Source organism: Carettochelys insculpta, chromosome 1, assembly GCF_033958435.1.
Source record: "Carettochelys insculpta isolate YL-2023 chromosome 1, ASM3395843v1, whole genome shotgun sequence".
Classification (NCBI taxonomy): domain Eukaryota; kingdom Metazoa; phylum Chordata; order Testudines; family Carettochelyidae; genus Carettochelys; species Carettochelys insculpta.
Genome location: NC_134137.1, coordinates 260,925,546 through 260,940,708, shown reverse-complemented (window position 1 = coordinate 260,940,708; position 15,163 = coordinate 260,925,546). Strand labels below are relative to the sequence as shown.

Below are 15,163 nucleotides of genomic sequence, written 5' to 3'. Positions count from 1 at the left end.
GGTCAGCCAAGAGGACAGTTTAAAAGTCTTTGATTTCTTATTGGAGGTACATGGTTCCCATTAAAATAACAGGTTCAGTATCCCCAGATTGGGAAGACAACCATTTCAAGTTTATTAATATTTTCTGCTTTTGTGAAGGAGACATTTGATTGGGTACAACTTCTAAAGTATTTTCTGCCCAGGTATATCAGTGAAAGTGATTGGTATTGGGTAACTCTTGAATTTTCTGAATACTGAAACGAATTAGGGTGTTATGGAAAGCACAAAAGTGTGCAACTGTTCTTGAGACAGATGCTTTTATACCCATTACTCCATATGGCTAATGCAGAGGCTTAGCCTTTTCTGCAGTGTGGCTTGGGGCTGCAATGACAGGAAACATTGTTCACTGCAAAGCTATTTCATTTGGACAGGCTCTTACAAATTAGGTTTGTCCTCCAGTCACATACAGCAAGTTTTCCTGCAAAAAGCAGGAAGACAACTGTACCTATTTTGATGAATAAAGATTATCCAACAGACCGAGGTTTACTTTAACAACAATCTAATGGTAGCATTCCAGCAGTCAGAGGCCTGCTATTCACAATCATCTACTACTACACGGCTGCTAAACAGCCCACACCAGCAACGTCTGTCCCTCAAAAGTCATCCATTTGCTGCTGCTTCCAGATAGTTCTCTGGGACTAAAACTGCCATACCTTGATTTTTCTCATCTCTGCACTAAACCCCTTCCAGATCAGTTTCCTTTTAGAGGATAGGGTAACTCCCATTAACTTGAAGTGGGTTACACACACCACAGATCATGATCTAATCAATTTGTTAGTCTCTAGAGGTGTCACAGGACTGCTTGTTTCCACTGAAAGGGTTCCTCTCTCCTGAAGGTGACAGTAGGCCTTAATCATCATGCCCCACACAACGTAGCTGCCAAACTCCACCTCCTACTCCATAACATCCCCATCGCCACTACTGGCGAGTCCTCAATTCTGCCACATAATAAAGCACCTGGGACCTCTCTTTCTGCTCTACCCATCACCATATTGCTGCCAGTTTATTGGTCCCATTTTCTTTTCTCCATTCTCAGCACTGCTGCTTAAACTCAGATTTCTCTCTCCAGAGCTGGCTTTAACAACAGCTGCTTGGGCTATGTATGGTCTGCAACCTAAGTGAATATCCTATAGCAGAAGCAGTAGGCATAGTAATAGCCACCTGTACAGATCCTTTCTTCTATTCCTACCATGCCCTGTTAACCTTCTGGAGCCAGCCCCAAAGCAGGCAACACTTACAGCCTGATTGCCTCCTCCCACATGCTGGATCTAAAGTCCCTAACCAGCAGGGACACCTTCTCATCTCAGCTGCACAGGATAACTACAACAGGTTTATCTAGGGAGAAGCAAGTCAAAGGGAAATAAAGATAGTTACTAAAATGCATTTCACATTCCATAATGACCAGAGGAGGGGGAGGGCACTGCCTAAAACTAGTGACCAGGCAGAAGGTGATGCAAGCTCAGACCCATCCTCTCATTAACAGAAGGTGTCTGAGCCACTTGCCAATATTACACCTGTAACCCTTGAAAAATAAAGTAAAATAAATTACCTGATTAGGCATCATAGAGCTTGTTTGTTGCTTATTCACATTACTACAAGATTCTGTTCAAAAACTGGCCTTTTCTTAGCTATGACAGATACAGACAGCAACTCAGCCAAGGAGGGGTTGTTCATGTACCAAGGGAGCCTGAGAGGTGGCTGCTGATTGGGCCACGTCTCAATAGCATTGTGAGTTCAGGTGTGATGGTTAAAGGTGGGGCTGTGCTGGCAGGCCAGCCCCAAACACCTGGAGCTGGAATTTATTCAGGGCCATTGTTAAGATTGTGGCTGGTGGTAGTTTATATCCAAGGGCTCAACTCTAATTTCAACCATTTAAAAAGAAGCTTCTGTCTCTTGATGTTTATATTTGGATGATTTGTGACATCAATGGCAGGGTGACTATGGATACCTTATTTTAAGGGACTATCTCTTATTTCATTGATTGGTTCCTTACAGTGATCACCTGTCCCTTATCTTAAGATATAGTAAAATTCATTAAAACTAGTAAGGTTCAGTTTGATGTTGAGAATGGTTCTTCATTGTATTGTACACTTGAGAACAATAGAAATGTACACTTCAGAGAAAATACACAATATGCTAAGGGAAATGGTGTTTTACTAAAATGTCCCTTAAGGTATTGTCTCTTATTTGCACATGGTCTTCCCTTATTTCCATCCAGCAAAGATGGTCATCCTATGATACATGCTCAGAATAGAGGACATAGACCCTCATTTGTCCCTGTCCCCGCCTGCATGACCCTACTACCATCAGCATGACCTCTAGTTACACACACTTTCTGGCAGAGAGGGACCAGCACACTGTGCAAAACAGCCCCCTCCATGCATGCTAAAGGAGAAAACCAGGCCTGGTTTTCCATCAGTAGTGGACAGGGTGCAAACCAAACAAAAATGGGAGCGTCTAGCTTGTTGAAACCAGGTGCCACAGGACTGCTTGTTATTTCTGATGTGTATATAGTAAAATATGACGATGAAACATTTTTATTCCATTGTAAAGAGCTTTGAGATCTACTGACAAAAAGCTCTGTATAAACTAAGTATTATTGTTATGGAATAATTCCTTTTGCTTCCCCCTGTAGCCAATTGCTAGAGCTGCCACAGCAGCATTATATGATCACACATGCGAGCAGAAGCAGGCCTAGCAGGTGTAAATGGGACAAGAGGTGTCCATGAGACAAGCTCTGTACTGAGATCTGGCACACACACAAAGTTGCGAAACCCTGATTTAGGGGCATGATTTTGGAAAAGCATCATGTGCCTTCAGCTCCTGTTGGACTTTTCAGGATTAAGCCTTAAATTTTTTCTGTTTTGTTTAGTTTTTGAAGAGCAAGAGACAGAAACAGACCTGTAGAAACAGATTTAAAAACTCATTAAGCTTATTAAATTTTGAAAGCAATAAAGTAGAAATTACTACTTACTACGTATCTCTACAGCCCTGCCTAAAATTTTGTGTGTGTGCGTATGTTGATCCTGCTTTGGGCAGACGGGAATAGACTTGATGACCTCCTGAGATCTCTTCCAGCCCTAGAATTCTATGATTCGATGTGGTAAATATATTTGTGCTCTATGGAAATATTGTGACTGAGATTAGTGAAGATAAATGCTATGGCCAGGGAGCTCAGGACAACTAGTTTAAAATTTAATCACATAATTAACCTGAGGTGGGCAGACCTGGAAATGACCGGCCTACCAGGTCTTGTGCGTCGGAGAGAAAGTCTCCTTTAACTGGGAACAAATTTAAGAGCATTTTGAAGTCTCTAGAGCAAATCTTAATATGGTGTGAATTGGTGCAGCTCCACTGAAATCAACAGAGCTATGGCTGTTTACACCAGCTGAGGATCAGGTCCCTCACAACTTTTATACCAGAGGAGTTTGCTGAATTCATTTAAATGAGACACCAAACATCTGAACTAGATTTTCTTTAAGTGTTCCCTATTCAAAATGGTCAAATGTGAAATTACCTTGGCAGAATCACTTCTACTTCTGAAGTTTTTGTCCCATTATTTCAAAGGACTCTACCTATCTAGTTAGTATTTAAGCAGTGCTGTTGTGACTTTGTCTTTACTTGGAATGACACTGGGGGTCTATTTGTTCTATATCAAGTGCAAGTTCTCTGATACACTGACGATCTGATTGCTGTGGACTCAGGCTCACTGAAAGCACACCTGGACCTTCATCCTCTAGTGCAGGGGTCTGCAGCTTGCAGCTCCAGAGCCACATTTGGCTCCTTAAGGACTTCTTTGTGGCTCCCAATGCTATAATTACAAAGCTAAAAAGAAAAATACCCTCCTGATTATTTTTGATAAACGCTGAATGTCTAAAAGCCCAAAAATGAACAACTCATATTTAAGTAGCAAATTATGTGATCGTGAAATGTTGGATAACTCCCCCTAGTGTCTTCCGGAGAAAGTGAGCGAGGTTCCGGAGTGGAAGTGAGGAAGACAGTGGCACAAACACACACATAAAGTGTAACGAAATAGAATATGTATAAAGTTTGTGAATGAGCTGCAGTAAACGTGTCACATCACAACTTGTGTGTGGGCTGTTCTTAAAATAGGAGTTCCAGAAAGTATGGTTTGACATTATTTATTAAGGACTGTCTTGTAGTCACATGCATTGTGGTTCTTGAATTATTGATTTTTTATCAAATTGGGGAAAAATGGCTCTTCTTGCTGTTTTGGTTGCTGAATACTGTTCTTGTGAATCTGCCAGTAAAGGCACATGTTGAATCCCATTGAAATCAAGAGTACTTCACATGGGTACAGAGAACAGAACTAGTGGATACCAGAGCAGCATCAGGGCTTTATTTAATAGGGAGCTGAGAGGTTTCTGTTAGGCCATGTCTACATGGCGTGCTGCTGTTGGCAGGGTCATGCAAATGAGAGCACTTGACAATGCAAATAGATGCTCATTTGCATAGTCACATATCTCATTTGCATGGTTGCATGAGATCACTGTCCCGGCAGAGGCTTCCATCATCACAAAACAAGCCGTGTAGATGGGTTCTGTCAACCAAAACCCCACTTGTTGGCAGCCCCTTATTCCCGAAAAAATGAGGAATAAGGGGCTGTCAACAAGGGGTGTTTTGGTCAACGGAACCCCATCTACAAGGACTGTTTTGTGATGACAGAAGCCTCTGCCAGGACAGTGATCGCATGTGACTGTGCAAATGAGGTGTGCGACTCTGCAAATAAGCGGCCATTTGCATTGTCGAGTGCCCTCATTTGAATGATGCTGCCGGCTTTTAAGTCTGGGGTTCTTTTTCAGTTGAAACGTATATTAGAATCCCTACAAAACTCAGTCCCAGAGTGAACTGCATTGCCCTTCAGCAATCAGTGCTTGCACTCTTTGCTGATCATTGCTCAGCAAGGTATACTCATCTTGAAAGCATTCGTACAGGTCCATCAGCTAGTTTCTGGCCCTGCTACCCCTTGAAATGTTAGACCTGAGACCTGGTTCCTCAGTCTAGCAGTAGTATTTTGGCACTGAGCCCAGGCTTAAACTAATGGTCACAGATTTCTGACACAAATCACTTTCAGTCTTTGCGCTCCTGAAAGTCAAGAGGCTCACCTTGTGGGGGCATTTGTATTAGCTGTTTTCTGAATGGATAGCTATTTTATAATGATACAAGGCCAAATCAGAAAGGCTTTGCTCACAAGAAAACTCTCACTCATAATCATTAAAAAGTGAGTAAGGGTGTCAGGCTTATAATAGCATTTGGAAGTTAGTCACTTTGATGCTTAGCAGCCCATTCTGCTTCTCTTTTAAAGGCTGACCGTCCTGCTTCACCTGCACCCAAACACTGATTTCTAGAGGTGTGGGCATGGTGGTTTGGTTTCAGTGATTACTACTAATTATAACTGGCCAAAATTCACCTTGCTCCAGCCAGTGCTTGGGGGCTGTTTGCTCCAGTGACACTGAAAAAGAATTCTCTCCATATTAGCAGCAGCTGCAGTTCCCTGCACCTCGCAGACATGTTCTCAGAGAGGGGCCTTCTCCCACACTACAGCACCCTTGGAAATGCACTGGAGAGGTCAGCTATAAATTGGTCCCATTTTTTCTGCCAGACTTTTTTAGCCTTGGCTTTCTCCTCTGGCAGCAAGGAGCTGTACCTGTGGGATGAGAAGAGTGAGGATCAGACGTGGGACTGGGGTGGCTGTGAAGAAGCTGTTTCAGGATCAATGTCAAAAATGTAAAGGTAGGAAGCTGGGAAAAATGAACTCTTTGTGTTGCCTCAGATAAAAACTATCTATTCCTACAGGCAGAAAGTGACAGATTTGTCTTGTCCCTCAAACCCGGTAGGATGCCTGTTATTGATACAGTCTTGGGCATCAGCTTTGAGAAAACAGACAGAGGTTCAGGAGCAGACCTCACTGCATTGGAGATGTTGGGCAAGCCATGAGAGAATACATAATGGGCCTTTGTAAACCACACAGCTAAGTACAATTATAATAAATGAAAAGGGATGTAGAAAAATAATCACCTTCTCTCTCCTGCCCAAGGCCAGGCTCCATAGGAAAATTGGCACATGATGGAGGAAGGGAGGGAGACAGAGAAACAGCAAGAAGTGTCGTATTGATAATGGACAGTGTAGACTCTGGGATAGCACAAGCCCCTCAGATCCTATCCTGTGAGAGACACAGGGAAGACTTACACAGGGGTAGCATGTGGTGGGCAAACGGGGGATCGCATGCACCCCCAGAATCCTCCTCCACACTCACCATCAGTGCCACTCTGCTTCTGGAGGGAGAGGAGGGAGAGGTGGGACAAGGGCAGAGGGGAGAGGATGTGACATGGGCAGAGCATGAGCAGGCAGAGAAGCATTGTCAGAGCAGGGGTGGGGTGGGCAGCAGCATGTGGCTGGTTTCTGCCCCACACTCCCACAAACATCCGCAACAGTTGCCGCTGGACTTGGAGTCAGCTGAACTTCAGCCCAAGTGACAGAGAAAACACTGGGGCTAAAAACAGAATAAGGTGGACATGTGCAGAACAGGCAGATATAAATCCAAATGTCAGCCCTGGTGTGAGACTGCACACTTACTTCAGAGAGTTTAGTGCCAGTTGTTTTAAAGTTCTCAGGTCAGCACTCATCCCGCCGATGCCCATGAACACCTCATAGAAGTCATATGACACACCCTTTGATCCAAAGACCGACGGATCATCTGAACTGACCACTATGGGGTGTCCCTCTGTCATCAGCTCAGCAGCAGGATGGTTCCTCAAATCTGATACTAACAGCAGGACCTTGGGATGAGGGGAGGAAGAGAAAGAAGCAAGGATGCTGTTACTCTACAATATCTGCAGTATATATTTATACTTTGGAAGCTCTTTGGGGCAGACACCGTCTTCCTGTTATGTGTTTATTCAGCTCGTAATACAATGGGAATGGAGACTGGAACAGGGGTTCTTTCCCAAACCCTCCTATTTTAGTGTACAGCTACCTTAGTTTTCCCCACTTGTGTGTCTCTGGGGTACTTGTACACCACACCGTGGATGTGTTACCTGGTTAAACATCTGAGAGAGGTAGTCTTGTTAGCCTGTAGCTTCACAAATAACAAGCAGTCCTGTAGCGTCTTAGAGACTAACACATTTATTAGGTCATGAGCTTTCATGGTTATGACCTACGTCTTCAGGTGAAAGTGGAGTGGGTTTTAACCACAAAAGCCCATGACCTAATAAATGTATTAGTCTCTAAGGCAGGGATGTCCAATACATTTGTCACTCGCCACATGTGGTGAGTAGGAGACCCCATTGTGGCAAATAGGCTCTCAAGCCACACACAGCTCTTGGAACCTTTAAATGAGGCTCCTTCTGAGAGCTGCACACGGGGCGTGCCGTCCGCCTGCTCTATGCACGTCCCACTGCTTGGTGGGAGAAGTGCATGGTGGCCCAGATAGTGGCCTCACTGGTGGCTCTGGCAACTCTGGTGAGTTGCTAGCACCGAATTAGGATGTGGGGGTTGGGGGGGTGCCTGGTTCTGAGGGAATCCATTCAGTTGAGTGGGGCTGGGGTGCTTAGCTCTGAGGGAAGGGGAGGGCATCTATTTCTGGGGGCACTGGTAATGCCTGGCTCTGGGGGATCCTGGCTCTGGGGGAGGGGGAGGGCATTAATTTAGAGCTGGGGGGGTTGGGGCAAATATGCAAAGAAAACAACCACAAGTGTGGCGATTTTTGAATTCTTACCGGACACTGCTGCTCTAAGGTGCCATTGATCTGTTTAAGTAATGCTAGGAAACAGAAAATATCTCCCCTTCACAAAACATACTAACTCCACACCCTTATTACACACACTTTCTGGCCCTTCCTCCCAAGGTGTCACAGTCACTTGTTTCAGGCACCTTCAGAATAAGCTTCTCCTTGTCTGTTATCTCAGGCCTTCAGTCCCACAGAGAAAAGCTGTATTCCTGTAGCCCTTCCCTGCCCCATCTCCCTAACTTTCTCTAGAGGAGAATTTGTAGGGTATTAGTTAGCACATGTTAACAGCTGGCTGCAAGCAAAGCAGTGTGCCTTTAACATGTGCTAAACTGGCCAAGGCTTTCACTCTGTTTAACACAAATTAAATGTGCACTGTTTTGTCTACACTGGACTGTTAGCATGTTTTTGCCAACACCTTACAAATCTTGATTTAGATATAGCCTCACAAACTTAACCAAGAGTTTGCTTTATATATTCCCATAGACACATGATCCCAAGTTACCCGGCCTCTTAGTCTGTTCCCCATCTAAAAACTAAAAGTCTCAAAACTCTTGTCTTAAAGGAGCCTCCCTGGAAAAGGCATGTTGGACTACACAAAACATACCCAAAGAGCCAGCATTCTCTTACTGGCTTCTGGACTACCACAATATAAGTAAATAATAATATGAGTTCATGTATGTGTCCCTAATGTTGTGCTCTGAAGGGGGTGACACCAGAGGGGAATAGATGAAAGAGAGCATGTGTAATTTCCAACAAGTTCGGCAATTAAGTTGAGCAGAGAATGTCTCCATAATGGTTGAGTTAGATGAGAGGGACTCAGATCTCCAGAGTAGTTCTCTGCCCCACTCCCCACAATATATTCTTTAGACCTTCTGCTTAGAAAAAAATGCATGTCTTTCTCACCCACCTTCCAAAAATGCAACACTAACACATCCTCCGCACAATGTATCTCAATCTCAGAATGACATAGAGCAGACAGTCATGGGGCAAGACAAAATCATATGGAGATGCTTCTCCTTTTAACCCTGATAACCACAAAGACCAATAAGAAGTCCTGTGGCACCTGACAGACTAACAGATATATCTGTTAATCTATAAGGTGCCACAGGGCTTTGTGTTGTTTTTGAAGATACAGACTAACTCAGCTACCCCTCTGATATACAAAGACCAATATTTGTTAAGTATCACACTGCTTCAGGTCATTGATCAAATTCTAAATTTCAGGTCTCAGTCCTGACTTGAGACCTAAGGTCACTCAGGTGGGTCCTACCTGGTTGGAGATTGGGCAGAGTTCTATTGGAACATCCAACTTAAGGGACAAGTTCTTGGCTATTGGATGTTTAGTAAGAGAGAATCCATGGCCCATCCGACTGGTATTGAAAAGCAAAGCATCCAGCACATTGTTGTCTACAGAGGTGCCCTCCCAGTCTGAGAAAAGAAAGATGGAGCCAAATCACTTCCATGTTATGTGAAAAAGACCTTCTTAAAGAGCTAATTCATTTATTTTATTGTTTAAATAAATGCCTCGGATACAAACAAACAGGCTTCCTCATGGGTTGAGTTCTAACTTTGCCTCTTTTGTCTACCAGGGATTATACCCAGTTTGGCACTCTCCATGGCACCACGTGTCATCTGGTGGCTGAATTATATATTGTGTGTAAATGCCCTGTTCCAGTAATAAAGGACAATGGGTATACTTAAGTATTTGAATGGACATATTTAAGATACGTAGCTGAATCAGCGACTTTGAGTAGCAAATGGGCTTCAAAACATGACTCTGTCTGGCAGTGGCCTAAAAATGCCATCTACAGTGCTGGTGAATGTGGAAGAAAACACACACTGATCACTCTGCTCTGTGAAGGAGATGGTGATGTCACACCGCCAGCACCTCCAGCTACCTGATTCCAAATGAACTAGCCTAGGAACATCCCAAGATGAGGAAATGAGAGTGTTCAGTGCAGAGAAGACAGGTGAAGGGGACAATAAGTATCAGACACGGTGTAAAGATGTTGGTAATAGGACATAAAGACAATGGGGGAGAGTAGAGAGCAGGGAGGGGATATGGAAACTGGAAGAAACCACCCAGTACATTAGCCGGTAAGCTGATCTTCTGCTGACACAGAAGAGTGATAGGAAACAGACTACACCTCACCTCCTGTCATGATACAGCCTCCACCTCTTCTCCCCCGTACCCAAGCGTTCACTCCCTCTAACTGTGAGCAATGTGACGTATGGTCTCTGTGCTCATCCTTACCAGTCTCACCAGCATGGAAAAAGTAAGGCAATTTGAATCCAAGGGAGTATGGAATGGCCAGGACATCCTTCAAGTCCCATAGAGAGTGTCCTTCATCCTCATACCCAACCTGGGGAGAAGAATAAAGATGGTTCTGAATATGTTCGGGATGATCATTAGTCTTTGGCTTCCATCTACCATATAGTGCCATCTGAAATACCGATGCTATATTCCATGTTTCATTTAACACATCCTCCATGGGTGAAAAGTAGCATAGTTCCATAGCCATCCATAGAGCAACCCTGCTTTTGACCAGCCAGGAGGCTCCCTCTGTAAAGGATAGGTCAAATATGTTTTTAAAAAAGGCACGGTGCAGCCGGTAAGGATGCTAGTGCACATCGTTGTCATTGCACCTCCACCAATAACCAAATTCCCTGCGTTTCCGTGTTCACTCTCACACAAGCATTCCCAATCACCACCACAGCTCTGATTCCCAGATGATAACTAACAGAGAAGCACCCTGAGAATGAGTTTGCAAAAAGTCTGGGGTGCTGGTTGCTGCTCCCTTGCTTTTCACCTTGGCAGATAATGAGGTTTTAGATGCTGGCTTTGGTATCAAGAAAAAAAGATAATGTATATCTCATTTTTCTGAGGTAGTTTCATTGGGCACTCTTCCCCTGCCTCAGTCCTGAATTGTAATGGCCAGCACAGTCCTGCACTGTGACCAAGAAGGTGGCAGCCTTTCCTCTGATTAAAAACTTAGACTGTGTCTACACTAGGCAAAGTAGGTTGACCAAAGATAAGCAATTCTAGCTATAGCAATTGCATAACTAGAATTGACCTATCTGTGCTCAGCTTATTTGGCTGTCAGTACTGAGCAGGGTTGATGGCAGTGTTTCTCCTGACCTCCCTTACACCTTGCACCTCAGGAGGAGTTCAGGTGTCGACTGCGACCCCTGAGAGGTAGATTTCGTGCATCCCCACTAGGGGTGTGTCTACACTAGCCGCCTACTTCAAAGTAGCCAGCACAATGTCAAAATAGCACCCATCGCGTCTACACACGCCGTGTGCTATTTCAACATTGAAATCAACGTTAGGTGGTGAGACATCGAAATCACTATTCCCATCCAAAGATGGGAACAGTGCCCTACTTCGACGTTCGACATCGAAGTAGGGCGTGTGTAGACAATACGCGTCCCAATACTTCGAAATAGCGGGGTCCTCCATGGCGGCCATCAGCTGAGGGGTTGAGAGATGCTCTGTCCAGCCCCTGCAGGGCTCTATGGTCGCCGCATGCAGCAGCCCTTAGCCCAGGGCTTCTGGCTGCTGCTGCTGCTGCTGCTGCAGCTGGGGGTCCATGCTGTGTGCATGGGGTCTGCAACCGGTTGTCGGCTCTGTGGACCTCGTGCTGTACAGGCCAAGTATGTCTGGGAGGGGCCCTTTAAGAGAGCGGCTTGGGGCTTTGCTGTCCCCTTATTTCGATGGGGAGTGCTTGTGTGTGTGGACGCTCCTCATTTCCTTCCAGGGCGGCTCCTTTCGACGTTCTCCATCGCTACTTCGACGTTGAACGTCGATGGCATGAGCCCTGGAGGATGTGTAGACGATATGTGTCGAAGTAGCCTACTTCGATGTTCTTACGTCAAAATAGGCTACTTCGACATGGTGTGCTAGAGTAGACGTAGCCTAGACGTGTGAAATCGAACAGGGGACCATTGACCCTGAGCATGTCAATGTTCCAGGCTTGTGTGGACATAGCTGTATTAAGATACCTGCAGAGTCTCAGAAGACCCTGTGCCAAAGTCCTCATTAGACCAGGGCCACCTGTGGATGCTGAAGATCCCACTGCATTTTTTACAAGATCTGGCAATTTTCTGGCCACATTCTAACTTCACCAACCACATCCTGACCACCTCAATTTCATCTGCAGTTTAAATGAAAGAAATTATTTTTCAGTTCACTTCCTAAATGCAGTTATGAAGTCTGGTTGTGTGGCACTCTATGAGTACTTCACTCTAGAGGTGGCAGCACTGCAGAGGCTGATGCCTATGCAAAAAAAGTTATTTAGGATCTTGCAGGAGGAAAGACAATGGTGCAGCATTTCAGCAGCTTACTTTACTGCTTTTTCCCTCTGAAAACCCTTCATACCAATAATCAGAACTCAGCCCTTATAATATTAAATCATAACCAAGTAAGAAATACAAAGATACCAGGTCAAATCCCGCCAGAGTGTCTGGGTAAGTGGTTCGGAGTTCCATGGCCTTGTAGACGGCTTTTTTAATCTCAGTAACATTCTGCTTTCTGAAAACCAAGAGACAGAGAAAGGTGCTGATGCTCATTTCCATGGAACCAATTTCTCAGGTTCTGTGTGTTTACGACCAGGAATCTTAAGGGAATATCCAATAAAGAAAAAAAAATACACATAAACGTCTAACAGAAACCCAGATGACTGGAGTTAACCAACATAATGCACACTGTTTGGGCCTAACTGGCCAATCTACCCTTTCCTGTATCAATAGGCAAGCAAGGGGACACAACAGCTTGTATCGGTAATGTTTAAACATGCTCTTTGTAACATTTTCCTGGCATTTTCACTTTTTAATTGCATTTTAAAATTAACCCACTACAGATCATAGTAGTCTGTTGGATTTGAATGTGTGCAAAGACTTCTTGGAAGGCAGCATTTGCAGGGTCCCTGAACGAGCTTTGAAATAGTCAGTGCTTCCACAGAAATAGATGATGCATCACGACTCGGAAAGGAAACATCAGACTTTGAGAAAACACACTCACTTCTCATGTGCACACCCATAGAATGGCAGCCCCTAGCTCATTCATTTCCACACCTGTCAGGCAAAGAATAATCACTTTTCTATACACTCTGCATCACCTTTGATAACAAATCCCAATCATCTTACCTGTACACATACTCCCTTCTACAAACAACCACACATATTCATTCTCACTCACTTCCATATGCAGGCATCTGTATGCTGGAGAGCACTTCAGGAGCTAATGCTCTACACCTCACTGCACCTGGAAGAAATGCTATAAGAGTTCACTCCCAGGGTCTCTCTGATGTAACCACTTGTGCCACTCGTGCACAACAATATGACCAGTTACACACAGAATACTGCTACACTTGTCCCACGCAAGTAACCTTTACCTGTGTGCTGTAAATATAATTTTTGCTCCAATAAAATCAGGGTGAGCCTCAACAAACTGCCTCACCACCTCCTGATATGTTGCTACAGACCAAGATCTGTTGTGTTCAGTTCCATCCAGTTCATAGACCTGAGGGAAGATTAAGCACACATTAAAAAAAAAAAAAGTTAGAGCCATGGATGGTCTGTGATTAGTGAGAAGTAAGAAGAGACACTGCTAAAATGGAACAATTAGGAAATAGTCTGTAGCTCATATTAAAAATGGCGGGTGTGTAAAGCTGGAAATCCAAAATGTGTCCAGTGCCAAGAAGAAGAAAAAAGAATCAGTAGTTAAATTATTTGTGACACTTGCTTGGTCCTTTATTAACCAGCAAGCCCTGGAAAACATTTTGCTCTCCTAACACACTGTACAATAACTTGACTTCTTAACACAGGTAGTTGGCAACCAAATGCTTTGGAATTCCAGGAATCTTGGGGAGAACATGAGAGCTTGCTACAGAGCAGTTCAAGTGCTTATGCACTGCTGCAGCTATAGGTTTGGTTGCCTACAAATGCCATATCTGTCAATGATAGCAGGAGCATGGCAAGAATAAAGAAAAAGATGGTTTTACAGTTAAGGAACTAGACTAGCATGCAGAATTTTGGGGTTCAGTTCCCATCCCTGCCAAAGATTTCCTCGGTGACACTGGGCAAATTAGTTAATCTCTATGCCTCCAGCTTCCTAGCCTTAAAATGGGGAGAATAGCACTTTGTTTGTCTCATCTAGTTTGTGAGCTCTTCAGAACAGGGACCAGATACAGAGCCTGGCATAATGGGGCCCTACTTTCAGGTGGGGCTTCCACACAGCATCATAAAAATAAATAAATCACAAACAATAAAAAAAGCATCAGAGGCACTGTCCAGATGTTGTCACAGGCAGACATTGAAATCTAGCTCAATCCCCCACTTTCATCTTCTCTTCTCCTTCCCTTTCAATCCATCTCTTCATCTCCCTGCCCACCTTTCCCACTACCTCCTTCATCTGGCTCACTGCACCTTTCTCTTTGTTCTCCTGCCCCCTCTCCCTTATATTCACCTCACTCTCCCCAGCTCTGCTCCAACTATTCTGGGCCTCTCGGCATTGTAACCACCACCTTTACAGGCACAAGAAGCTAAGTGAGATGTTGCACATTATCAAAAGGAATTTTCCATGACCCCTGGGAATCCGAGACTTTACACAGCCAGCTTTGCAAACACAGCTGTATTGGCAGGGGATGGGGATGGGGAGGGGCTTTCTACAAGATCACAGCTGTTTTCCAATCCCGCCTAGTGTCAGTTTCTGGCTTGTTTCATTGCACAGATGGCATTTACAATTAACAGATACTGTTTGTTGCCCAAATTGTACAGAGGAGTCTCTAGCAGCAGAGGTGTCAACCTGCCCCGTTGGATCCATCTATATTTACTATAAAGTTTAGTTGGGAGTGATAGGTGAAGGTAGGCCAGAAAGCTATACTATAAGTGCTGGTCTCTTTCCAGTAAAGAGCTTTCTTGCTTTCTCCTCCCAAGTCTGACTTTTCCATCTGGGCTCATTGGCTGTCTGGTCTATGAAGGGTGTTGCTGCTTTTAGCATCCCAGACATATTTGGCTACTCTACCTCTGCTCACCAGGCCCATTTCTCATTGACAGGGCTAGACAATGAAAGCATTTCGACATTGTAACTCTTTTCTCTTCCCAGCTGCCACAATCACAGACATTTGGGCCAAGTAAGTCAAGTGAAATTAGCCAGTTGCCATCCCCGACAAAGCAAGGCACACAAATCGGTGCCTCCCCTCTCCCCTCATTCAAATATTAGTGCTAATAGAAGGTGCCAAGATGCCTGCTCTGGTGACACCATGGCTAAGGTGGGAATACTTCTTTAAGTGAAAAGGTGGCTCTGTCTCTGTATTTACACCCACACCTGCCCTACTCCTAAAGATGATGCCAATGAGGGCATTACTTAAAACC

General features: G+C 44.5%; 1 protein-coding gene across 2 annotated transcripts in view; it reads right to left on the bottom strand.

The window, feature by feature from the left end:
• Positions 1–4,768: 4,768 nt before the first annotated feature.
• The window catches only part of ADA2 (adenosine deaminase 2), a 29,364-nt gene continuing 18,969 nt past the window's right edge, over positions 4,769–15,163 (bottom strand). The window contains exons 5-11 of one of the 2 annotated variants that reach the window (XM_074983765.1): positions 13,183–13,310; positions 12,230–12,320; positions 10,044–10,152; positions 9,060–9,217; positions 6,637–6,839; positions 6,079–6,223; positions 4,769–5,707 (exon numbers count right to left, since the gene is read on the bottom strand). In XM_074983765.1, coding sequence (XP_074839866.1) covers positions 5,669–5,707; positions 6,079–6,223; positions 6,637–6,839; positions 9,060–9,217; positions 10,044–10,152; positions 12,230–12,320; positions 13,183–13,310 — 873 coding nt within the window. In that variant the 3' untranslated portion in view covers positions 4,769–5,668. The remainder of the gene's footprint in view (positions 5,708–6,078; positions 6,224–6,636; positions 6,840–9,059; positions 9,218–10,043; positions 10,153–12,229; positions 12,321–13,182; positions 13,311–15,163) is intronic. The other variant, XM_074983767.1, reaches the window with a different exon arrangement.